The following is a 26,575-nucleotide window of genomic DNA, read 5'->3' on the forward strand; positions in this document are numbered from 1 at the left end:
ACTAACCACACAGTGTTCATCAGGGAAGAAAAGCATCGATTTATATCAACATGCCTCTTCAATCCCTCCAATGTCAATTAAGAAAAAAACATCATGCAACTGCAGTCGTTACTGAACAACGGAAAGGCACAGAACCTGCAGGAACAGTCTTGCTCACTGCTGTCAACTGTAAATACCAAAAGTTTAACATGTTTTTTTGCTTTTTGGATTTTTTTAAAGCAAGAAAATTAGTGACCCAGTTAAGTCAGTAATTTGTCCCATACCAGTTATTTACCTTTTTGGTGCTTATGTAAAGCACCAAATTGACTATTAAATACTCCTTGGTTTCTTCCAACCACACCAACTCAACACAGATTTTACCCTCTGTATCTGCATAGTCTGTGGTATAGACAGGACCCATGTAGTCATAAAGGCTGGATGCCTGGGAAGTCAGTTCCATGTGGACTGGGGCACTGAAACACCAGAAGGGCTTTCCAGTTTCATCCAAAAGAGTAACATCCATCACAAAGCAGTCCTACAAGCAACAAGCAGAAGAGATTATTTCCCTATGCCGTGGCACAATAAGTAGATCTGTCCCTGATTTTAGGAGAAATATCAAGGGTTCAGAGAGCAATTTTTGGTATGAAGACTGAAAAATAAAAATTTAATTGATAGTGCTCCACTAACTGCTGTAAAGCAACAAGTACTTATTTAGAAGTTTCCCACAGAAATCAAATTGCAACATACAGACATCACAAACTGCTGAAGAGGTTGCGCTGCATACCCAAATCAGATGTTATTTCTTGAACATTTTTTAAGCCTTTACCTTCTGTGCTTCTCAATAATTAGTTACCTTACCATGCAAATAAAGGTAGTCATTTTCAACATAAGAAAGAAACCTACATTTAAACTGATGCTAAACTTGTGTGGATGCAGCAATGTTTGCAAACATACTCAAAGAGACCACCCCTGAGGCAGTGCACGCACACAAAAAACACCTTTTACATGCCAGCTATAAATGAAAGCCATGCAGCCCTTTTTGAATGGCTGGAAGCTTCCATTCCCAAAAAGGTAGTAGTATTAATATATCTTTCTATGCATTGAAGAAATCTTCCTTTTTAAAAGTCTTGAAAGCATTTCATTACAACCCTACTGAATTACATCATTTTATAATGCTAAAGTCAGGATGCCAGTTCTTGGGCAGTTACAAACTGATGGGTTTCAGAGGTGCCATAAAAGCATATGGGTTGTGTGTCGTTGTTAATATCAGCTGTTACCCCTTCTCATGAGTTCTGAATCACTACGTGAATCAGATTAGCTTCATCATGCTGTATATATGCATCACTTCCAGGAATATAATATACTCCAAAAGCATAAACAAATCAACGTTGCATGTTCCATGCCAAAGTAAACCAGTTTGGAATGCTTCCTTTCACTGTGCTACATTTTGCACTGCTGTGGCTCTAACATTTCTTTTGCTATTGCTGTATCTCAATCCAACAATGCAGAGCAGGTAGCACAGACACAAGAGGCAATGTGACACATACAGTTTTCATAGGTTTGTTACTGTAGACTATGTTGAAAATACAAAACTCAAACCAAGTAACTTATATGAGCTACAACTTAACTTGAAATAAGAAAGAATTACTATTTTATGGTCTAGTATCTTACATATCAAAGGACAATTATAATAAGTAAAGCAGGGTGTCCTTGAGCATTGGGGGGTTTTCTCTTTGCAAGTAATACCCACTATCTGTACTTCAGTGATTACTTTTTCTTATAAAAAATACCCCAAAGTGCCAAAAAAATCCCCTTTTTTTTCTTTAGAGGATTGGACAAAATCCAAATAAATTTGATGTAATGGCATGTTCTGCTGCTGTGGTTGATTTTCTTTGGCCTTCACATATTTTAAGTGTGAAAATTTTATCTTAAAAGCCAAAGATTTCCTACCTCCTGCTGTATGCTTTTCAAGGAAATGAAGCATATTCTGTATTTATGTGCTAAAACTCCACTAACCTTAAGCATGCAAATAATTCTAATCAAATGGGATACACCATAAAATTTAAATTTAAAAAAAATTGAAATCTTAAATTTTTTGGTAGCCTCAAAGGAGCACCAATTCTGCATTACAGTTCTCAATTAACATTCATGGTAATTAAAGAAAGATGGCAAACAACTGCCTTAAAACTATTTTCCTGTTAGCATGAATACCTTTAAATGACCAACATAGAATATTTTTATTAACACACACAGTGGAAGGATTTGTTGTTCTTTTGATAGCAAACATCCAATTCAAAAAGGCTTAGTAGGAACTAAGAAATGCACATGAACAAGCTTGTCACTATGTAAACAGGGAATTTGAAGGAAATAAATTGCCATGAGCAACTAGAGAAGGAGGACTGAATAGATACTGTAATCCATGCTCAACTGTAGCTGATATTCCCAACACAAAATTACAAGGTTGGAAAAGACATTTAAGATCATCAAGTCCAATGGTTCCTGTCTTATGCTAAACTCTTAAGTACCTGATCTACCCTTTCTTTAAACACATCCAGGGATGGAGACTCAACCACCTCCCTGGGCAGCCTGTTCCAGGCCCCAACAACTCTTTCAGTAAAGAACTTTTTCCTAACATCCAATCTCAACCTGTCCTGGCACAGCTTTGTGACATTTCCCCTTGTCCTATCTCCTGTCACCTGGCTGAAGAGACCATTGCCCACCTCTCTACAACCTCCCTTCAGGTAGTTGTAGGCAGTGATAAGGTCTCCCCTCAGCCTCCTCTTCTCCAGGCTAAACATCCCCAGCTCCCTCAGCCACTCCTCATAGGATTTGCCATCCAGCCCCTTCACCAGCCTGGTTGCCCTTCTCTGGACTCGCTCAAGGATCTCAATGTCCTTCTTATGGTGAGGAGCCCAGAAATGGACACAGTACTTGAGGTGCGGCCTCACCAATGCCGAGTACAGGGGCACAATCACTTCCCTAGACCTAATGGCCACACTACTTTTGATACAAGCCAGGATGTCATTGGCCTTCTTGGCCACCTGGTCACACTGCTGACTCACATTCAGCCTTCAGTCAACCAACACCCCCAGGTCCTTCTCTTCCTGACAGCTCTCCAGCCAGTCTCCCCCAGCCTGTAGCACTGCATGGGGTTATGTCCCATGTGCAGCACTCTACACTTGGCCATGTTAAACTTCATCCCGTTAGTCTCAGCCCATCAGTCCAGTCTGTTCAGATCTCTCTGAAGAGCCTCCCTACCCTCAGGCAGATCAACACTTCCTCCTAGTTTAGTGTCATCTGCAAACTTACTGAGAGAGCATTCAATCCCTTCATCGAGGTCATTGATAAAGATGTTGAACAAAACTGTACCCAGGACTGAGCCCTGGGGGACGCTACTCGTGACCGGCCTCCAGCTGGATTTGGCTCCCTTCACCACCACCCTTTGGGCCCGGCCATCCAGCCAGTTTTTAACCCAGCTGAGGGTCCACCTGTCCAGGCCAGTGGCAGCCAGTTTCTCAGTCAGAATGCTGTGAGAAACTGTGTCAAAGGCTTTACTGAAGTCCAGGTAGACCACATGCACAGCCTTCCCCTTGTCCATTAAGCAGGTCACCTTGTCATAGAAGATGATCAAGTTAGTTTGACAGGATATACCTTTGGTAAACCCATTTTTGTAAACAGACACTAGTAGATTAACAAGAAAATTAAGACCAGTATTTGTCATTGCTTAGGTAAGCTGGATGACACTGTAACCTATAAAACAACCATGTCTGATCAAAATATTACATTACCAAACAGAACTCCATTCTGCACTTATGTGGAATTAACAGAAATGAGTTTCACTCATTTTTACTTTTTTCAAAGTAAGTGCCAAAAATCATAATCAAGGCTTGAACCAGATAATTCTTCTGTAGTGCTTAAGTTAATTTATCAGGATTTTTGGTACCATATTCACGCAGCTGAAGTACATTTAAAAATATGTGCCTTCACTACTATGCAAAATCTACAGGACTACTATCAAACTTACATTAAAATAATTTTTCTAGGAATTACAGGAGAACAACTGACGATTCCCCTAAAGTACACAACCGGTAATCCAGCTGACTCAGGTACATGAGTGAAGAGCTAGCTGCTGACTGCAGGAGTGCAGGCTGTAGTTTGTGTCCATCAGCATTTTACCGTTCTCCAACAGTTTCTACCTCTCACTGTGCATACATGCTACAACACAACCACAAGAGTATTTCCCCAGAGGTTCAAGACTTATTACCTGAAAAAAAAAAATCCAACAAAACCAACAAACCAACCCCCCACAGATGTACTGCACATCTGCAGTACATTTTTTGCCCAGCATTTCCAAGCAGCGTTGGTCATTCACTGCATCTTTGGTGAGTAACAAGCACTGCAGTCACCACACATGCAAATGGGTCTATCAATCTAGATTCTTAAGACAGAAAGGATGAAACATTTTCCTCAAAATTCACATAATTTTGGCAATATTCTAATTGAGCTTTTTCCTAGTTACAGAAAACTTCTACAAATAAAACTATTTTTTAAAAAATAGCATATTTAGGATACATAAGCATAATTCTGTTTTGAGATAAGCATTTCAAGAAACAAAAAGTATTCCTGACTGACCTTTACGCTGCCTTTAAACACATCTGTTTCCCAGGATAAGCCAACTGTCCCAATAAGAGGCAAGTGCTTTCTATTATCCTTTAAGGTTACAACTGTGAGCCTCAAATATCCATCTTCAATGTCACCTGAAAATATTAATAATATATGAAATTATACTACTACAAATCAAACCAAGCCCAAGTACACCGTAAATGTTCTCTCTGCTTCTCTCCATGCCTTCAGATTCCTCCCACTCAACAATCAAGAGCCCTGACACACACCAACAGCTAGATATCAAGCACATTATAGAGAATTCAAGTAGAAGCAGCAGCTAAAAAAAAAAAAAAGTGGAGTAATTTAGTATGAACATCTAAATGTCACCTAAAGGCATTATGCAAGGATGGAAGGAACGGAAGGAGTAAATTCCAAGTTCGGTATTTCAACTTCATGCCATCAGTGCTGCCTTCACTGCCCACTCCCCAAAAGTCAAGCTCAGCATGTAAAACATGAAATAACATGAAATAACAGCCCCCACAGACCCCAACCATTTTTTAAAAATCTCTCTGATCTGCCTAGTAACTCAACCCTATACAACAGGGTATAACAATAACTAGATCTCAATCTTCTCTGGAAAGGATATTTTATCAATTAAACTGAAAAGCATTATGCCTTTATTAGAATCCAGTGTTTAAATCATGGGTTTTTTCACTTCTTAAATACCTCTCCAAAGGCTTACTTGCATTGGTTTTTTTAACAGAATTACTAGGATTTCTTTGTGATTTTTTTTTAATTACTACACATAACCATATTAAGTCTCCCTCTCCCCCCAGAAGAGATCAATCTTTCTAAAACTGCTCTTTTTCCCTTGTTATTGGAGGGGGAAAGTCAACCAGGGAGTCCAACATTCTAATTATAATTTGAGGCACGTCATAACAAACAAGATCTCTGGCTGAAAAAAAGACACAAAGTAACTTCTTAGTAGGACATGGCTTAAACAAATTGAACAAGAGACATTCACTTAAAAGAGCAAACGAAAGCACTTGAGACATCAAAGGAAAGAAAGTATCTAGCACTTACAAGAGACAGACAGGAAAGAAGAGAAGGAATACTGCTTGTTAGGATCCAGTGGCAGGCCCTGGATAGTGGATGATAAGCAAAGGGGGCTTGCAGAGGTTTAAGATGCAAGTTGCAAAAGGGAAAAAAAGAGAGGGAAGTGTTTTGCCTGTTCTCCTTCAATCAAGCACAAGCAGCAGCTCGAGGCAGAAGAAGAGCAAAGGAGTATCAGACAGGCTGGCTTTGAGTTGGGAAGCTAAAGTCTGTGTGAAGGAGCAGCAAAACCCTCTGCCTGGTGGCTGTTTAAGGCAGACAGATGGAGGCAAAGGGAGAAAGAGCCCACAGGTTCCCACATAAGCTTCGCTGAATTGGTACTATGGGACCAAGCAACTCCCAAGAGACACCTGGCCACAAACCAATGCTGGAAAGACATGGCTCACCAAGAATCCTTACTGTGTGGAGAAAGCAGCACAATACATGAAAAAACTGCTGCTCCTGTTCTCTGTCAGTACAGACACTGTCTGGAATAGGAAGGTAAATACAGTGGCACCAGCATGACTATGCCCAGAAAATATTTTGGATAGTTGAAGGAAAATGCATTACTCCAGACAGTGATACCCACTGTCCTTGCATTGAAATCCCAGAGAACTCAGTGAGGAAAGCATAGCATAATTCACTTTCAGGATACACCTCAAAGTACCAAAAAAAGGTCATTAAGTTCATCCCTACCACCCAAATGGTTCAGCTCAAAACCTCAGTAAATTAAATCCAATTACATGATTTCAGGTAAGAGAAAAAACATTTTATAGTCAAGCTTTACTGAGTGAACACTGAAAACCTGCAGTTAAAGTTGAGCTTTTATACAGGAGACTTTAAACAACACCAGTCAACAAGCATTTCTTCCAAAAGACTATTCTGTTATCTGCAGTTCAGACTTAAATTAAGCTGCTAGTCCTACCATTCATTCAAAACAAATGAAAATTTTAATGAAATAAAAAGAGATTGAAAAAAGCAGACTGCTAATAAAATAATGAAGTCCAGGACATGACTACTATTGCATGACATTAATAACACAAACCACTGCACGGCTAGCTGGGTCACTTAGCTAAGGTGTAACTTTAAGCCAGAATGGAAAGAGGCGACACAGACCAGGAGTCTGAAGGCTAATTATTCATGGCTAAGTTAATTCAATAGTTATAACTTCTTTTTTTAATATTATTATTATAAAAGCTCCACTGCAATCCTCATATCCAGAAGAAAGAAACAAGTATGCCTATAAGTTATCATGAAGCTGAAGCGCTCTGAAATCTCCCCTTCCTCATCCCCAACAAATAGGAAAAAGGAAATTAAAGGGCAGAGCAAGCTACGTTAAGCATACTATGGGAAGCATGAAGGAAGCAAATTGGACAGGGCTTTCTTCAGCCTGATCTAGAATTCATTTAATTGTCCCCTTGTAATATTTACAGCCCAGAGTTTATGCAAGACATGTACAGCAGCAAAGCAGCCCTTTAATCAGTATAGATCACAAGAAACAAGTATTTCAAAATAAAGGGCATACCAATACAGAACATATATCATGCAGACAAATCTCAGGGGAAAGAAACAAATAGCACAATAGCTCAAAGGCACCGACTTCAGCTAAAAGCCAAGTGAGTTTCTTTTGCTAACCAAGCCTTTGTTGAAAGTTGTAATTTGATTGTTATTGTCACAGGGAAGGCTGTGCTTAACACTAATTCTGGTGGCAACTTCCAGCCTTATTGTGCTGAAATGGTCATTTAAACTTGCAAATCAATCTTCAAGATGAAGCAAAAACAACTCAAATATATGATGTGGTATTTTACAAACAAATCTTAAAAGCTCTCTAAACACAAAACACAATCACCCCATCAAATCTTGCAAGCACAACACATCAACGTACATCAACAAGGACTAACATTGAAAAGCCAAACCTCAAGACTGCCATATGGCTATAAAACTATACTTTAAAAGTTTAAAACCTAGATAAATACATGTCAAGAATGTTTATTTAAAAGCTAGATGTAGTATTCATGGCTTCTGTGAGTCATATGAAAAGCCTGTCAGAGCTTCCTGAAGACAAGGAAAGTTTTCTAATAGATTCACATCAATTTGAAAGTATTTAGCATATTCACCCTACAGTATCTGTCAAGAAGACCATATTACCAATTCTGTTTAAATTGCAGGAAGCATAAAATAAAATGCTAAACCAGAGCCAAAACAGGGTGTCAAGACAGCTAGTTACTGTGGTGCAAGTATTAATAACAAAAAAAAAAGTCTGAAGCCATATATACTCCATCCACTTGGTTCAATGAAGCATGACACAACTTTTTTAATGCCAATTTGCAGGAAGAAGTGAAAACAGAGCAGCACAATGAAGCCCAACATTCATGAGCACTAACAAAAAGTAGACAAAAACAAAACCAAATGTGAACAAATGAATCGGTTATTCTGCAGAACAGCAAACGAGCCCTCCCTGGTAGCCTATGAGTGTCAACAACTTCCTAACAGAAATAAATAAGTAAAACCTCAGGATAACAGCTGACAACTGATGTGTGTCTCAGGTTGTGGGAACTGCCATTGGCACATCACATCCATAATTCAAAATAGATCTGGATTGGGTGAAGAATTCTAAGGAACTGACAGACTTCTCACTATGTCACAGACCTCCATGCTTTAGAGCCCTCCCACAGAAAGGGACAAAGAGCATCATTAGAAGGGAGACAAAAAACAAAGTGTAAACCATCAAATACAAACCTACACAGCTGGCCACACTCAGAAACACCATGTATACCAGAAAGAGCAAAATGAACAACAAACTGCTGTGAAGGTATGTGACAGCAGACAGCCATAAGCTGCCTCACCACATCATTTTTTTATCAGAAATTATGGAGGAAATCAAGCATTTTCCAAAAGGAATTACTGTGCAAGTACATGAAGGGACTAAATGACAAATGAGCTTATTGCCTGCAGAACCATTTAGCTGGGTGATGTCCTGTGTGAGCAGAATCCAGTGGTTATCACACAGCTAAAGGCCACAAAACCAAAACAGTTCAGAAAACATTCATGTTCATAACACAGATTCTCTAACTAGCAAAGTGAGATGGCACTACAACCATTGCTTCTGGACATTGCCTACAATCTGCATAACCATTAGCTTAATTTTTAACAGAAGTAGCTTCTAAGCAGCACATGATACCCACAAAGAAAAGTGGGCCACATATTCCTTTCTCTGGGACAGCTGTATTGCTAGGAGCATAAAAATCTCATTTTGAAAAACAAAACATGACATTTACCTTATTCACCAACCCTCTGGTTGGTGGGGCCGGGGGGGTGAGGTGGGTGGTGGATAAAGAGGACTTCTGTATTGTACAGCACCTCAGGAGAAACTACTATTGCTACATGGACAGAATTTCACTCAATTTTTACCCTTGTAAGTATTCCTCTTTCATGCTTGAAGCTTTTTGGGAATCTGAAAACACAGTGCTTCAAATTCAAAGGACTACAACACAGTGTGCACAAGCCTACAGACTAAATGACAGTTCTTGGAGTCATCAAATACAAATTTTAAAAGAGAAAAAGTCAAGGGGAAGTCTGTGCCAACACTGTAAAACACTCAAGCCTGATAACAGTGCCCTCTACTGTCTTCATCAAAAATACCATTTTCTGAAATCAACAGAAGGCTCATTAGTACCTACCAGAAAAACAGTGGGAGGCAATAATTAATTTACAGTGTTTAATTTTTATTTTAATATGTCTCTGCTGACAGAAAGACAGCTGTGTAGCTGTAGGCAGGGTTGTGTTGAAGTTAAGTCAAAAGAGAGATCACCCGTATATTTTGCAAAACCCTGGTAGAATTATTAAATTGGGCTGTACATGAACATCAAGGATGGGTAATTATGCAGCATTAAAAGAAAGGCTAAGACCAAAGAAAAAAAAAAAAAAAAAGAGGAGTACAGTTAAAAACAATTACTGCTTTTTTTCATTAGTGAGTGAAAAGGTGGCAGAATAGGCAACCTTAAGTTGAGCTAAACAAAAGCTACACATCTGTCAATGCACCTAAAGTATCCTTCAGAAGACTTCTACAGAAATAAGTCACTCAAATACTTAAGGACAAACTCACTCTCCACATCCAAAGATGTAGAACTGTTGGAGAGGGTTCAGAGGAGGGCCAAAGATGATTAGAGGGCTGGAGCACCTTCCCTATGAAAAGAGGCTGAGGGAGTTGGGCTTGTTCAGCCTAGAGAAGAGAAGGCTGAGGAGGACCTCATTGCAGCCTTCCAGTACCTGAAGGGAACATACAAACAGGAGGGGAATCAACTTTTTAAAAGTGCAGACAATGGCAGGACAAGGGGGAATGGATTGAAGCTAAAGGAGGGAAGGTTTAGATTAGATACTAGAGGGAAGTTCTTTACAGACAAGGTGGTGAGGTGCTGGAACAGCGTGCACAGAGAGGTGGTGGCTACCCCATCCCTGGAGGTGTTCAAGGCCAGGTTAGATGGGGCCCTGGGCAACCTTGTGTAGATCCAGGCCTGGAGGCTGGTGGCCATGCCTGTGTCAGGGGGTTGGAGCTCTATGATCCCTGGGCTCCCTTCCAACCCATGCCATTCTATGATTCTATAGTATACAAGTGTAAGGAACATCAACCTGCACCAAAACTGGTGCCACTTCATCAGTGACTCAGCACTGAATCAAATGAAAACATCCTGACAACCTGCAGAACTTCTATCTCAGGCCTGACACTATGTCAATGTAAAAGCAGGTAGACTTCACATAGCACAATCTTACACCATCACACAGCTCACCATGCAGATATAAAGAAATCACACATGGCCAGCTGCACAGCTTACTCTGCAAAATCCATTTCAGTTTCTTCCCTTAAAACAGAGATATTGGACAGAAGAGGTACAATGTAACAGCAGGGATCATTTCAAAACAGACATTAATGTTGTGCCAACTCTACCTTTTCTGCAGAAGAGTTTCCTGAACGTTCCACACAGGTAGGCGCAGTTGAAACCATGCATATCAAGATGCAGAGTGTAGTAATGCAGCCCATATTCTGGGTCAACATCATCCAGTATAGGTTTATTGGGTGGAAGATCATATTGACTTTAAAAAAAAAAAAAAACAAAAAAACCCAATAATACTGGAATTAAGCAAGGGGAAATTCCTTACTAGAAAGAGATATTGTAAATCGCTCTACACTGAGACTATCACTTTAGGAGAGACTAAGAGTGGAAAAAGTTATTAGAAGATTATAATGTTCTTCTTTATGGATGCTTTTGAAAAATAACACATCTTTGGTTTATCATGCTTCTTTTAAGCTGTCTAGCACAGTGTCTAACACTTCTAGTCAGCTGTCCAGCCTAGCCAAAGGCAGAAAATGTGGCAGTCAACTTATAAAAGAGCAAGCATTGGTTTAACTACAAATCTAAAAGCCAACTAATGCAGATGACTCTAGAATGGCATTTATGGAATAATTTTGTCTGTGCCTAACCTAAAAGAGAAACTACTGCACACAAGTGACCAGAAGAGCCTAAATCCCAGAGCTAACTGAGCAGCTCCTACATAGGATCCTAATTAGAAGAAAGGGAAACAGTATTAGGTCTTACCTTCTGTGTGAAAAGCAGGAACATAAAACTACCAATAGATACAAGAATATCTAAGCAGAAAGCTAAGGGCATAAGTCTCAAAAATCATCATCTAAAGCTAAAAAGAATCCATCTTTTTAAACAGTGTATAAACAGGTATTATGCACTGCAATAAATACACATACACAAAGACTTCATAGGAAATCCAGCTAGTTTTTCATTGGGATTGAAAGATAAATGCAGGAATCTTAAGAGTTTACTGTATTTTTTTTCTCCACTCTTACACAGCTAAAGATTATTTTCCTACTTTCTAAAATGTCTCCCTCTTTTCTAGGTCTTTCAGATAGGAAGAAGAAATAAAATGATTTCTTGTGAAAGAGGAGAAAGCATGGGCAGTGTATTTCTAACTTTCTCAATACAGCAAGTACTAATACACTTGTGTGACTAAATTATCTCCTTAACAGTATAACAATGGCAACATTTTAGTATGGAAATACTTCTACAGCTTTGCATGTAGTTACCATAACTGTTGTTTGTATTAAACTAGAATGGTTAATTACTGCCTAAATATAAACCTCTTAACAGCAGCCAATTTTAACTGTAAAACTCAAACCCTTTTTCAAAAGGTTATCTTTATTGCCCACAAAGGAGAAACCAATACTTACACAGTAGCAGAACCCAAAGCACTTCTCTCAACAAGTTGATGATAATGAAGACTCACCATAACAAAAGCAATTTCATTTTTCTCCTGAAAAGTTAATTAAAGTAGATGTATTTTCATCTGGAAATACTTTTTCTCCACAAGGTCTTCCTGAGCATTAAAATTCATAGATAAATGCTGCTGCATATTACTCTGCCAGTTACTGTAATAATGTTAACAATGGCTTGCTTTAACACTTAAGACTCCTATAACCACAACTGTCTTTTCACAAGAGTACAGAATGTACATAAAAGATCACAGCATTTCTATGTTATGAGGAAAGCTATGCCAGGGCAAAAGTTAGCAGCAGCCATCCATCAACTGTACTTCTCTAGCTTCTACTTACCACTTCAAACAGGCCTTAATACTAAATACCTAAGCACCGAGCTTATTTTTGTATGTAAGGAACTATTTGCAAAGAGGGCTAACATCAGTGAGGAATACAGAGCTATTCAACAGAAATACTGAATTTCAAAGTAAAAACCCAGATGTCTTCACCAGATTACTAGCTCCTGGGAAAACAGTAAAACATACCTTCTACAGGCCTACAGAGCTCAAAGAAAACTTCAGAGCTCAATGTGAGAGCTAAACAGAGCCAAAGGTATCTATTCCCTTCAAGAATACAGACTGCTAAGATTTCAGCTTTTCTTAAAAAAAAAAAAATTGCATTTTTAAATCCTATATATACAGTGGTCAACACTTAACAGTGGCAAAATTATTCACTGCCAGTATCTTTTCCTGTCCTGAAAAGTGGGCACCTCAGGGTCACCAAAGAGAAAATGGCATCCCCTGGCATCCCCTATTCAAACCTACCTTTCTGGGCTTGTTTTTTTTTTTTTTTTCAGCTACTCCAGAACTTTTGTAGTACAAAATTATGGCTATACAACATACAATGACAGAGATTTATCAATGACACAGCCTCTCAGTCTTTGTCTATCCAAATGCCTGAAGGCCCACATAACCTGTCCTCAACTGCCAAAACTACCAGCACCAGCACTTTCCATTACACAGCTAAGCTACATGTAAAAAACCAAGATGTGTGGCATTTATGATTATTACACCCATCTACAGTTAAAGCACCTTATGCTACTCTGCCCACGAAGAGAGTAAGAACAGCTGTTCAGGAGAGTAAGCAGGAAAAGCATACACTAAGGTGAGAGGCCCGATGCTTAACAACTGTGTGGAACTTCACTATGATAGAACCATTTCCAGGTGTGAAAAGCAACAGGGAAGGGGTAACATGCTAGCAAGACCACAGGGACACAAATCTATTTAACTTCTGAAGATACAAAAGAAACAGCTGTTCATTTATTGGAGCTTTCCACAGATTGAGTCAACCCATAATAGGCTCCCACAGGTCAGCCAGTCTCAAGTTTCCTAGGAAAGGGACACCTTTAAATAAGAGTGAAACATATATTCCTTCTGTGGTTTTAAACAGTTCCTCTAGTGATTGTGCAGATTGGAGGTAGCAAGAGTTTGCAGCTGAAAATGAGACAGTTTAGAGCAGCAGGCTCCCTGAGGAAAGTTCCTTGCCAATCCCAAATAATATTAAGTTTACCTCAATACCATGGCAGGGGGGAAGAAATAGCTGCCAACCTCTGAATTCAGTCCAAGAGCAGAACCCCTGAGATAGTGCTTTCATAGCACCTAACTAAACAACTTCAGGCAGACACTGAGGTCCCAGTGTATTCAGTCTAGTTCTCTGGAGTAGATGTCTACTTTAGATGTTCTGCCCTACTCTCCAAAGACATCCACCTCTACACACAGCCTACAGAGACTCTTAAACTCAGACACAATACCAAGAACTGAATATCCCCAAACAGGCACAACCTACACTGTTCCTACTGCTGGAGCAGGCTATGACTATCTAGTGATGTAGATTGAAGTAAACAACTAGCAAAGCTGCTTTGTTGGAATTCATCCCTTTGAGTGCTGGGGACAGGGAAGAAGCACATCTCTCCACAAACTTTTCTCTTTAATATGCCTTTAGGATATCAAAGTTTGGCACGTGAAGACTGCATTATCTAACTGTGGTTTTGCATGGCAGGGTTCTGGTGGAGGAGGTGGGGGCTGCAGGGGTGGCTCCTGCAAGAAGCAGCGAGCAGGGTCAAACCACCACACTAATATACTATGATATGTAACTGTTCTTTTAAGTTAGAGGTGGTTGGGTATTTTTTAAAAGGACAGACACTCCTATGACAACTCTTCAGAATACATCAACTAGCTGTCCCTGCCTCTATTTTCTTCTTTTAGTTTTGACAAGATCTTTCAAAATCCAAAGAAAAAAAGAAGATTTTTAAAAAAATAAAAAGCAAAAACCCACCTCACACAAAAATCCAAATCCCAAACGACAAGGCAAACAAATACGTTTCTTCAAATCATAATAAATTATTGAAACTAAATGTTATCTTACCTTCCAAAGTCCTACTAAGAGTCCTGGATGCAAACCGAAGAGTTGGACCAGCTTATCAGCACCGAGTGCCACGCTGCTTTCAGTCAGATGAGCAAGATTGTATTCAGCAATTAAGGAACGTCGACGAGGTCTTTGAACAAAACAGACAAAACACAGCAACAAGACTATATCTTCTTATTTATGTAGAAGTTCAGAGTTAAAAATGAAATTAGGGTGAAGTCTGACAAACAGCACAGGATGAAAACTGTTTTGAAAGCATTCAGCATACACAACCATCAACTTCACTTCTGAACAAATACAGCACACCAGCAGGTAATAAGCCACCGTGAGATGGCCCAGAATACTACTTAAATGAGGAAAAGCTTCCATTCTTGCCCAATATTTCAAAACAGTTACAGAATTACTTTCTTTCTAATAGCATGTGGTCACCAGATGGAATCACTGAATATTTACCCATATCAAGCAAGCTACTAAGAAGCTACATCCTTCCTCTACAGAACCAAAATTCCAAGGAAAACATCAAACTGTACACATAATAAACCAAAAGCTGCTGTGAGATGAAGATTTCTTTTTGGGAAAAATTATTTACAGATTTTGCCTGTAATTAAAGCTATTTAGCTCCATAACACCCTTTAACTAAACTTCATGCTTCACAGGTGTCCCTATTAGCTAATGACCTATAAAACAGCAGAAACTGGAGGCTGCGTTACCTATTCAGAATGGACAACTAATGCCTTCTCAAATGCTTGCAGATGTAGGCTCTCACTATATTCAAAACTGTTTCTAGACTTCCCAGTAGTATCCCAATACTATCACTTGCCACTAGACACTGCTAGGAAAACAGCAGCCAACATGAACTTCATCACATCACCTCGAACTGTAATTTAGGGCTGGGACAGGACACCAACCCCTTCCATCTTTAAGTCAATCAGGCTGGTATAAATAGGAGGATTTTCCCTGAAGTCCCTGCACCAGCTCCTCATAGTCTTAACATTCTTAATAACATCCTGATGTGAATCATCGTGAAATCATTACCTTTACGAGCATTCAGAAGCTCTAAAAACTTGTAGTTCAGTGAAATAAATACACTAAATGCCTGAAAGTTTTATTATTTTCTATGTATGAATCATCATCCTGGTAGGAACAACTACACCCCCCACATAATTTGACTGCAAGACTCGTAGCCTGCGCTGTTCAGTTGACTTTATACAAGGGAGTTCTCTTTCTTCATTTTTTTAGGCTGCTTCTTGAGGAACCTTGTGGTTTTTGGGGGTGAATGACAATACTCTCTTTTCAGAGCTTTACTGCTAGGGGTTTTATGTAAGAAGCATGTAGGTGATACAGCACATACTAAAACCATGCACACATGTGGAAAACTACTTGATAGTAACCAACAAATATACACATATATACCTCAAATATACAATTTTAAACTTCTCTGAATGCCAGAAAAATACTGTACACACTTCAGATACAAAACAACACCTATCCCACATTGTGCTGTGGACTATTTTTATTTATATGCCTGTACTAATATTCTACATGCAGCCAAACACCAGCTTCCCTAAAATCACATACATGCCTATCAGAGAAAAAGAAAACCAATGTTAGAAACATTGATTACGTGATTGTTGCCACATAAACATTATGAACTGTCCCAATCTACATGTCTCACATTAAATTCTCCTAAATTTACATGTTTGTTTCATGCTCATTTGTATCTACAGTGTCAGTTTCAGCTTTTCAGGGCAGGATCTATTAACCTGCATCTTGTAGGCTTTAGCACGCCAGTAGCTGCATGAACCTATGAATTAATGTCACAGCTTGCTGGATTACATCTATCTCTTGCTAAAAAGCTCCACCAATGAAGAGAAGGCCACAGCCTTTGGAAGAAATGCTACAGAGAGGATTTCTAAGAAAGAATTATCTTGTTAAGTCAAACCTAGATCAGATGGCTCCTACAGACACTTTATCAATGGTTACATTAAAAAAAGACCCTCAAAAATCCTATGTTAAAACTTACCCATTCTTGCTGAGAGCTTTGCTTTGGTTAGGAAGCAATGGCATAACTCCAAATAGTTTTAGGGTTGACAGGATGTCTAGGCATGGCCAACTCACACTCTTCCAAAGTATAGTAACAGATGTTTCCTTAAATGACAGTTTGGCCTTCTCCATTACATGCTCCTTTCCATTTTTGTCCTTTAGAACAATTATCCAACTCAAGCCAGAGGCTCTGTTATTTAGGAATTGAGAGGGAAGAAGGGTATTTAAAAAAGTAATTCTGAAAATGACAAAACTTAAACAATGTTTTCAACAGAGTTTTTAGATTTCTACTGACTGCTACTTATCTTTCTCAGGCTGTCATTTATAGGCTATCATTGTATCTTCCCATTCTGATATACATTTTACAGCCCTATTTCCACCTCATCCCCACCCAGCATTTCCAAAGCCATTAATATTCTGTGCATTGTTCTTCAATAAATGTCTTCTGTGACAAGGCATTGCTTACTTCATAGCTTCTTTGTTTTTATATGGAAGACCTGTATAAACATCTACAGGTTTAACAAGTCGCATGACTCTAGCTTTGACAGCAGCTATTTGTTTCAAGATGTATTCTTTCTTCCAGTACCCAGGCTTTCTATCGCGTAGAGCACCATGGTCCAAGGAAACGGTTTCTGTTTGCTCAGATTTCATTGTCCAAAGCGTCCTTTTTGGCTGAAAACAACTGGAATAAATTTTCAGCCAGATCTCACTGAAAATAAAAACAGAATAAAGAGGAAAACCGTGTACATTTCAAGAAGAGTTACCTAATTATTCTTATACGCAGGTCTCGGTTATCACTGAGCAACATAAAGCCCTGGATTATGCACAAACTGTGTGACCTAAATCCAAGCGTATGGAAGCCCAGAAACTCCAGCCTCCCAGGAGCTAGTCAAGAAAATGCAAAGTCACCCTTGTGCATGTTTCCTCGTTTTGACCTTCCACCAGGTCCTATCAGGTTGGTTTCCCAGGTGCAAACATGAGGGCTGAGGAACCAAAACATGGTAGATGTCAGTATTTTTTATGGGGTTTTTATGTTATTTCAAAGAATACAGAATCGGTGAACACATTTAATGTCCTGCATCTTACTTACCAAATGATGCATTTATGACTTTTTGCAACAAAAACAACAAAAAAAAACCCCATACACAAAACAGGCAAGTTATCCAGTTAATTCTTACAACATGCCATTGAGTAGTACTCTAGAAAGTAGGATCATTGGATATTGGGAACTTCCCACTGTCTTATACCTCTCAATACAACCGCAGTGTATCTGGTTTTCAAAAAGCCTTCCTTCCCCTTATGCTGATACTTCTTTCACAGACTATCCCTTACACTGAAGCAGATTTAAAAAAACAAACAAAATCCCCCCACACCTAACCCACACCAGTACACATCTGAGAGAATGGTATCATGAGAAAACAAAAAAAAAAATGTAAGCCTTGCCTGTATTCTTGGAAATAAATTACTTTTTAAAAATCCACTCCAAAACAATGATGTATCCTTCTCACACAAAATTAGCTAGTGCACAAAAAAAAAGTGTTTCAATACATCTTGCTCAACGAAGACAATTTGGACCCCTCAATTTTCTCATGCAGATCCAGCTGAAAGCAAGGTGGAGGAGGATAATTAGAATCACCTATGTTTGGTGGTGACACCACCATCACATCAGTCCCTTCTGCACTCTCTTTTGAAAAGCTCAGCAAAGAGAAGTCTTTTTGAAGAGATCAAAGAACCATGCAACAGGAGTGAGTCAGGTTTGGCTCTTTCCTGTCAGGAAAAGATATGAGGTCGCATTTCTGCTCTCCACACCCCCAGTATCTCTAGGACAGTACAGGGAATATTGAGTACAAGAAACTACAAGAATTGAAACAACCACTGGTGAGTAAAGGTTTCAAGTAAGTTTTCTAATTTTAAATTGCTAGCCACACCGTCTACATAACCACACTAAAGAAAATTAATAGCAACAGAAACTAAATCTCAAGAGAAATTCTCTGCCATTCATCAGCAAGATTACCTTTATCAGCCCTCTCTTATCCCCAGGCAAACTTACACCAACGTGCTTTGTAACGCATTTCCCCCCCTCCTTAAAGCATTAAAGCATTCAAAGACTGAATGCATCCCACACTGCCTCCTACCCATGAAAACCACTCTTGCTTCATCAACTGCTGAGAATAAATCCCCACATGCTGAGAGCCAGGCTCTTCCTTATTGATGCAAATGTCCCCAGGAATTTTGCAAAACCCTTCCTCCAGCCGGCTGCTCTGCAGATATATGTACAATCTCCCACTGCCATTATGTGAGTCAAAGCTGCTTAAAACGCAGAGACCCATAAGCTTCTATGACTGGTAAAAGGGGGTTCACAGCCAACATAAGCTTCCAACTTTCCTTTCCCAGAATCCGGAGGCGGGGGGGGGGGCGGGCAGGGGGAGGTGTGAAGAAAAATCTGGTACGTAAAACAAACATTTAAGATACTTCCATTTTCAGATCAGTAAAGACAACCCAGATACCAGACACTATAAAACATTTCTGATGGGAGTGAAGATATTTTTATTTAACTCCAAAGCAGCTCAGAATTGCAGGAGGATGAAAACAGGAGAGAGGTCCTTGAGACACTTCATCTGGGGAAACTGAGCTGCGTATCATACAACTTATTCAGCCTAAAATGTCCACTAAGATGTCCACCTGTAACTCTTTACTTTAAAGCCCCTCCCAAGACAGAGATCCTTTCTTTCATGGGGAGAGATGCTCAGCATCTGGCTGCATGATGCTGAAGAGGCAGGGGTTAGTAGTTGGCATTGGCTGCATTTTGAAGGTAGTGTCTGTCAGTATGAGCTGAACGACGACCGACTTGCCACCAGTACCTACCACCCTTCTCCTCACTATCTGTTACATGATGATTCTTCCTTTCCCAAAGCAACATGGTGCAGGCATATGAGAAATCACTTCAAGCAGCTCAAAATTTCAGCAAGAGCAAGGAGGTGAAGAAGAGAAAAGGGGGACTTGGAATCACAAGTGTTTAGGGAGGTATCACTGCCCCTTCATCCTCAACTTCATAAGAATTCAAGGTAGACAAATGAAAAAGGCATCCAACAGAGAAGCATGAGTTTGCCTCTTTCACAGTAGGACATATAGCACTTTTAATTATAATATTCATCTTAAGGCCTCTTACTGGACATTGTTACACGCCAACCTAACCTCTTACAGCTAACTCAAAGGCCAGAATCACAGATGCACTGATGTCAGTCATCACTTAGGCACAATGGCAAAAAGACCTGGGCAAGGACAAAAGATCTTTCCCTGTGTTCTGGTTTCTCCTTCCCTCTTATACAAGCACTTTGTGCTGGTGATCAAAATCCTCAGGCTTTCAGACAGACCATCTATCCGAGCTTCTCAGGCAGCATGAAAGGCCAGAATAATGCCACATGCTCGGGCAGCAGGGTCCAGAAACATAGGCAGCACAGATGTATCCACAATGAAACACTGATTGTTCTGCTGCATCAAGAACAGCATCCCTTACACCCAGGGCAGCAGAAATATCCTCAAAACCACAGTCTGCCTAAAAGCCAAGATCTCAGAGACACACAGGGACTTCAGTTAAAACTTCTGTTAGTTCACCAAAAGATTCAGGGACTTAAGAAGGTCCACGGAAATCCAGCAGGAAGAAATGACCTGGTCCCACTGGACTAGTCAGCCTCCTAGATAAGGGAGAGTATCTCCTCAAATCCCATTTGTGCACATACAGTTATCTCTGTCTGGATTAGAAAACAGAAGAAGACATCGTTGAGGTGGAGACAAATGAATCAGCTTCCCTTGAACAGCCACAATGATTTTATCCCACCTTACTATCCTGAAGTGGAAAACACTTATTAAGATATAGAATTCCTGTCAACTATGCACCTATATGCATCTGCTGGCAGCCTCAAAAAATAAATTTGGATTATGGCCTTCCTTCTGAATTCACCAGTTCTAAAGGTATCAACGCTAGTGTTAAGCAATTCACTGCACAAGTTTTCATAGACAAGTGAGAAACGGATGAATATCAGATGCAGCACTTCCTACATAGAAAGATATTTTCACATTTGAATACCAATAATACACCAGTATCCTAGGAAAAAGGTTATGCACAGGTGTCCTTGTTATCACATACAACCCAGGTTCTCTTCTCTTGATCCTTTCACAAAGTTATCATGATACTAGCAGGAGCAAATTATGAACTCTGTATAAGCCATCACTTACAAAAAACTGTGTCAGTATTTAACTGTGTCTCTTTTGTTTTCATTTAGAAGTCACCAAGATTTGACAGAAAGAGCAACAGATAAAACCTACTAATGGATCACTTGACTAAATGCAACTCTCTACCAAAAAAAAAAAAAAAAGCTAAATAAGCAGGATTTCAAAATTATAAAATCTGGAACAATTCTACTGGCTACACACAACTAAGGATAGCCAGAACAAAAATGCCTGTACAGGTGCATCTGGATGCAAACACTTAGGTGCAAATTTTACAACAAAACAATAAATGCTAACAGCAACATTACAAAACAGCGTATTTTGTTTCTGCCTTGTGACTCCCACTGAAGTTCACAGGGCTTGCACAGCCAGAATGCCACACAACACGTGGTGCTGTGAGCTGTGCAGCTCGTTTTCAGCAGAGTAACTGGCAGTAGGTACGTCTATCAGTGCTCTAGCATCAGCGAAACTAAATTAGACAGACTTACAACTCAGGTAAACTCAACTCCACCACAATTAAGACTAGTACTTGTGCTTCCCTCTTCCTTACTTGTCGTTGGCCAGATGATAGAAGTTCTTATTCACACAACCAACACACAACAGCGACCCAGCATCCAAATAGCTAAGTATTTTTATCAGCATTTCTGGTGGCATGCTGGAAAACAAGAGAAACACCATTAGACTTGGCTGTAAACTCCAGAAATGACAAAGGGAAAATGACAATTTTAATTCAAACCAGAGCAAAACAAAGATGTGGAAACTACCAGTTTCTAAATGCAGAAATCAAAACTCACCTGAAGAGTCAATGGCAAAGTTTGGGTTCTGATTTGTCTAAAACATTTGCTCACAACAATTCACCACAACCTATTCAAGTGGCACAGCACAATTATGTGAAAAGTTATAGATCTGTGCTCAGGGGTCCCATAGGGTTTTCATTTATGGCAACAGAGATAGTGAACTTCAGAATAAGAGCTGAGTGGCATCTTGAGAACATTCATGTCTCTGTGAATCTGAAAGGCTGCCTGAAATGCAGCTGCCAGTCTAAGTAGGTGTGCCTAACACCACAACACAACCTGGAGACAAGGCACCAAGATTTCTGTATTAACAGACAGAAAACTCAGACTCTTCAAGTAACATGTAGTAACTCCTCAGAGTATTTAAAAAGACATATTTTATACTCTTAACTTTTTTGAGCATTATAGTATGGTAACATCAAAACCATCATTGCAAATACAAGCTGCTGTAAAAGTCAACACCTCAATTGTGTCTCTTGTGAGACAATAATAATGATAATACATGTTTTTACGTGGAAGCCTAACAGATTTTCAAAACAAGTATACTGAAAGTGCCCTTTCACTGTCAAAACTGTCAAAAGGGAGGGAAGCATTTACCTTGCAGCAAATATGCAGCAGCCACTTTACTCCTTCCCCCCTCATGCCATTCAACCATCCTAAGCCCCTCCAGACAAAGAAACAAGCATCAAGAGAAACATCAGAAGTTTTAATTCCAAACTGTTTTTTACTGAAGTAATACAGTAGCAATTCATATTCTCAGGGAACACGACAGCCCGTGATTTGCAAAGGAGTTGCTAAAGGCTTTGTATGACTCAGAAAACTCACATGCTTCAGAGGAGTTTAAATAAGGAGGGAAAACCATGCTTGAAAACACTGTAAGGTCAACAAAGTAGGAAAGCAAATATTTTCAACTCAGACTGTCTGGCATGGAAATCTCCAAAGCATAAACATCATAACTGTAAGCAGCCAAAAGATGGTTTAATGGTGTGCACACTCACTCCTAAACTAAAGGCATACTCACCTCTCAATGCACAAACTAGGTTTTGGTTTCATGGAAGGCATCAAATACAGACTTTTCATTCCAGCAGTTACAGTTTCAGAATATTCCCCAGGCCTGGCAGCAAAGCTTCCTGGGCTATTTCTAAAAATAGAAAGCTGTTAGGAGTCACATCATCACAAAATGAAGAAATATGCCCACTGTGCAGACCTAGACACCACATCTCTACTGAGATTCAGGGAATACATCACCTGGTAACTCATTATTACCGGTTCACACATTTGAAGAATTATCATGAAATTAAATACCTGACTTCAAAAAGATGCCAGATTTAAACTCCTAGATGTCTCTCCTATGATTAATTGCTCACAGCATTCAGAATGGAATAGGGCTGCACCACAAAACCAGTTTCAATCCGACATAGATTACTGTTACGGTTACACCACTGAGGCCCCCATAATCAAGATCCAGACAGGCCCCTGCAGCAGGTCAAAATCACTGATGAATCTTCTGTTGTGCAATATTACTCTAGAGACATTTTCAAGCAATTCAAATTCCCTAGGCTATTAAAAGATATCAAATAAAACAGTACCTTGAAACTCTCAAAAACTGACAAGGCTCAAAAATACTGTGCAACAGAACCATGTTTGAAAGACATTTTTAGTCTTGTTTCAAATTTTCCCCTGCTAAGCCACTAGAAACTCTGCAGGAAAGTGTTCAGTTACCAGGCAAGATGTGTATCAATGCTTTTATTAATATAGAACCACAGAATGGTTTGGGTTGGGAGGGACCTCAAAGCCCATCTCCTTCCAATCCCCTGCCATAAGCAGGGACACTCTCCGCTAGACCAGGTTGCCCAAAGCCCCATCCAACCTGGCCGTGAACACTGCCAGTGAGGGGGCAACCACAGCTTCTCTGAGCAGCCTGTGCCAATGCCACACCATCCTCACAGGGAAGTTCTTCCTCATAGCTAATCTAAATCTGCCCTCCTTCAGGTTAAAACTATTATTCTTTGTCCTTGTAAACAGCCCCTCTCCATCTTTCCTGTAGGCCCCCTTTAGGCACTAGAAGGTTGCAGCAAGGTCTCACTGGAGCCTTCTCCTCTCCATGCTGAACTGTGCCCTAAATTGTCAACTGTGCTACGTAAAAAAAATAAAAAAATATAAAAAATCCCTGGCGTTTCACTGGGAATTATTGTCGGCATAACACAAAGAGACAGGCACATTTCAGCTTGGGTGTCTATCTGTAATAGACTAACAAAATTAACAACTGCAAAAAAAGTAATTGTGTATCAAATACACCTTGAAGGTCAAGCAAATGTTTTATTCTCCAGAACTTCCATTAAATTATAAGATAAGGTTGTAACCCATGAGTTTTGAAAAACACAGTCCTGTTCAACAGCAGCGGAACAGCTACTTCTGCACCCTTCTGCTTAGCACGTCCCAGGGTATTCTGCCCTACATCTATACTGAAAGCAAAAGGATACCTAGTTTGGGCGTACCCTATGGTGACATGCTTACACAGGCACCAAGTACAGGAGCAATTCAGATCAGGAGCTGGATCCTGGATTTTGCAAGACACTTTACCCAGTACGTAACCTGTATTCATCCTATCGCTCTCCTTTCAACTGCTCCTCGCATCCCTTTCTTTTTCACCCCAGGAATGAATTTCTGAAGTAAAAGAAATGTTGCCTACACACACCTTGAAAACTTCTACTTTTAATAGACTGATATTTTGTAAGCTTCATTTAAAAAAAAAAAAACCCAAAAAAAACCCCAAACACATAATGTCTACATCTTCCAAACAAAAAAACCCCACCATTCTCAAGGTCTGAAGACACAAGAGCAAGTCCATTGCATTGGCTATTTTTTAAGTATTGTGTGTGGTAAGATTTGAAATTATTACTAACAAAACACTTTTACACCCATGGACAAAAACCTGCATGCCCAAGGTAAAAATCAAAAGCAGCTGTTACTCCCCCTCTTCAGAGGCTTCTAATCGCAACTGAGATGCTCTGGCTTTGAGACACAAGCACCTCAATTTCCATTCCATTAGCTTTCAGTTTGTGGGAGTCATTTTGTATTATTTTCACTTTCATGCCCTGTAGCACTTGCGAAGTGACTGCTGGCTTTTTGCTGGTCAGGGAACGAATCTATTTCAAGGAACATATAGAAAGTTTTAAGTAATGACAAAAGCTGTCTCCTTCTCCAAATGTTAAAACATATGTGGGAATAAAAAGAAATTTCGATGTTAACATCTGGTTGTTGGGTTTCTTACCCCCTCAGCTAACAATTCCAAAGTCTCTTAAAAAGAGGGTATTACCAATCCCATTTACAAGCCAAAAAAAAAAAAGGGGGGAGGGGGGGAGGCAGGGAATGAAACAGCTGTGAAAACCAAGGTTGTAGAAATGACTTAGCAGAAAATCTTGCTTCCTCAACATTGCTTCTAAGACTGGTACTTCAAATTTTTGGAAGCTGAACCTGTAAGGATTAAGGTTAACCAGGCCTTCCACAATGAAATCCTCCCGTTTATTACAAAAGCATAACTAAGCTGGACATAACATCAGCCACTGGGCCAGGCAGACGGGCTACCGCTTAGCGACACTGCGTCCTCCCAACTGAAGCACATACCCAAGGTAAAGCCCCACCACCCAAACAGAAAGCAGCATGTCAGGTCTTTGTAAAGCCAGAAATGCCTGTGCATCGCAAAAGCACACTACTTCTACTAAGACATCCCCTTCCACAGGGCCAGGGGGAGGGAGGGGAGGCCACCACAGCCACGAGGGAGCACCCCAAGCTGTGGCAAACGCCGAACTGGAAACCAGGGCCATGAAGGGGGGCTGCTGTGGTTCCCCGGAGCTGCAATGGGAACTACAAGGCAAGAAGCCACCCCCGCGGACAAGGTGTCACAGGATGAGCAAGCAGCCCTGGGGCTGCAGAGCTCCGCTCCCCACTCGATGTTCCCCCCGGCGGCCTCTCCTCAGGCCGTGCAGGGAGACCGTTACCTGGGCCCGACGGCCCGGCCGAGCCGAGGGGCGGCGGCGACAGCAGTGGAGAAGGTAAAAGGCCGCGGCGGCCGGACCTGGGCGGCACGGGGGTAAGTCACCGCGTCGGCTGCCGGTGCCGCGCCGCAGCTGTACCGCCACAGGGCCCTGCCGCGGCCCGTCGCCAAGGGGAGCGTCGCCATGGCACAGCGGCTTCGCACCGCGCTGAACGGGGCGGTGCCGCCACCTTCCACGTGACGCTACGGTGCCAGCCCGGAAGGGCTGACCCGGGGGAGTAGGCGGGCGCCTGGGGCGAGGGCTGACCCCTCCTCTGCCGAGGGAGAGGGAACCTGCGGGGCTCGCGTTCGCACCTAAGCGCTTTAGCTGGAGACAAAGGACACCGCCTCCTCCGAGTGCTTCCAGCGTGCGTCGCTGCAGGCGCCGAAAGCACCAGCGAGGCGGATCTGGGCTAGGACGGCCGCGGGGCGGGGCAGCACCGGCTGCCCACGGCGGCCCTGGGGCAGTGAGCCGAGCCCTGCTGTCTGCGGTGGCGTTGGGCTCCCAAGCAGTTCAGTGTGCGGCACACGGAAAACGCAATCGCACCGAGGAACCGCAGCGAGTGCCGCCGCCAGCCCATATCGGTACTTGGGGGCAAGCGTCCCGTCAGCTTCCCCCTTCCCTGGCCCAGCGTGAGCCCCGTGTGCTGTTCCTTGGGGAGCACGGGTCTTCTCGGGTAGCCTGAGAAGGGAGACAAACTGGATGGTGCTGACGAGAGCCAGGGAGGTGCCCGCTGCAAAGTTGAAGCGAGTGGTCTCAGGGAAATGGGACGTGTCGATCTCTATGTTCCCAGACGGACGCGGAAGCGCCAACTGCATCGCTTTTACGCACCTCTGTGTTCAAGACCCAAACCCGATATATTTTTAAAATAACGATACACTTAAAAAAACCCCAAACACACAAAACGTCCCAGGAGCCAGCGGCGCCCCACCCCGTGAGGGCGGGATGCGGCGGCGGCGCTCGGCATGGCGGGCGCTGTAGTGACCTTGCTGAGAGCCGTTGGGAGCGGTGGGCGCAAGAGGGAGCCCGTTCAAACTACCGCTCCCAGGGCCCGTCGCTCCTTCCCTCCCCGCCACCCCGAGGTTTCCGCCGGAGCAGGGTCGAGAGGC

General features: G+C 41.2%; 1 protein-coding gene across 1 annotated transcript; it reads right to left on the reverse strand.

Annotated features, from left to right (window-relative positions):
• Positions 1-244: 244 nt before the first annotated feature.
• On the reverse strand, positions 245-22,548 carry FBXO15 (F-box protein 15; the record flags this gene model as incomplete). Its single annotated transcript, XM_084279883.1, has 9 exons — positions 22,451-22,548; positions 21,186-21,290; positions 16,872-17,114; positions 16,386-16,595; positions 14,363-14,492; positions 11,915-11,997; positions 10,622-10,767; positions 4,612-4,736; positions 245-514 (listed from the first exon to the last, which is right to left on the reverse strand). The coding sequence occupies exons 1-9, from the start codon at positions 22,507-22,509 to the stop codon at positions 245-247; spliced, it is 1,371 nt and encodes a 456-aa protein (XP_084136009.1). The 5' UTR covers positions 22,510-22,548.
• Positions 22,549-26,575: the final 4,027 nt, after the last annotated feature.

Source organism: Gallinula chloropus (assembly GCF_964237585.1).
Source record: "Gallinula chloropus genome assembly, chromosome: 2".
NCBI lineage: Eukaryota > Metazoa > Chordata > Aves > Gruiformes > Rallidae > Gallinula > Gallinula chloropus.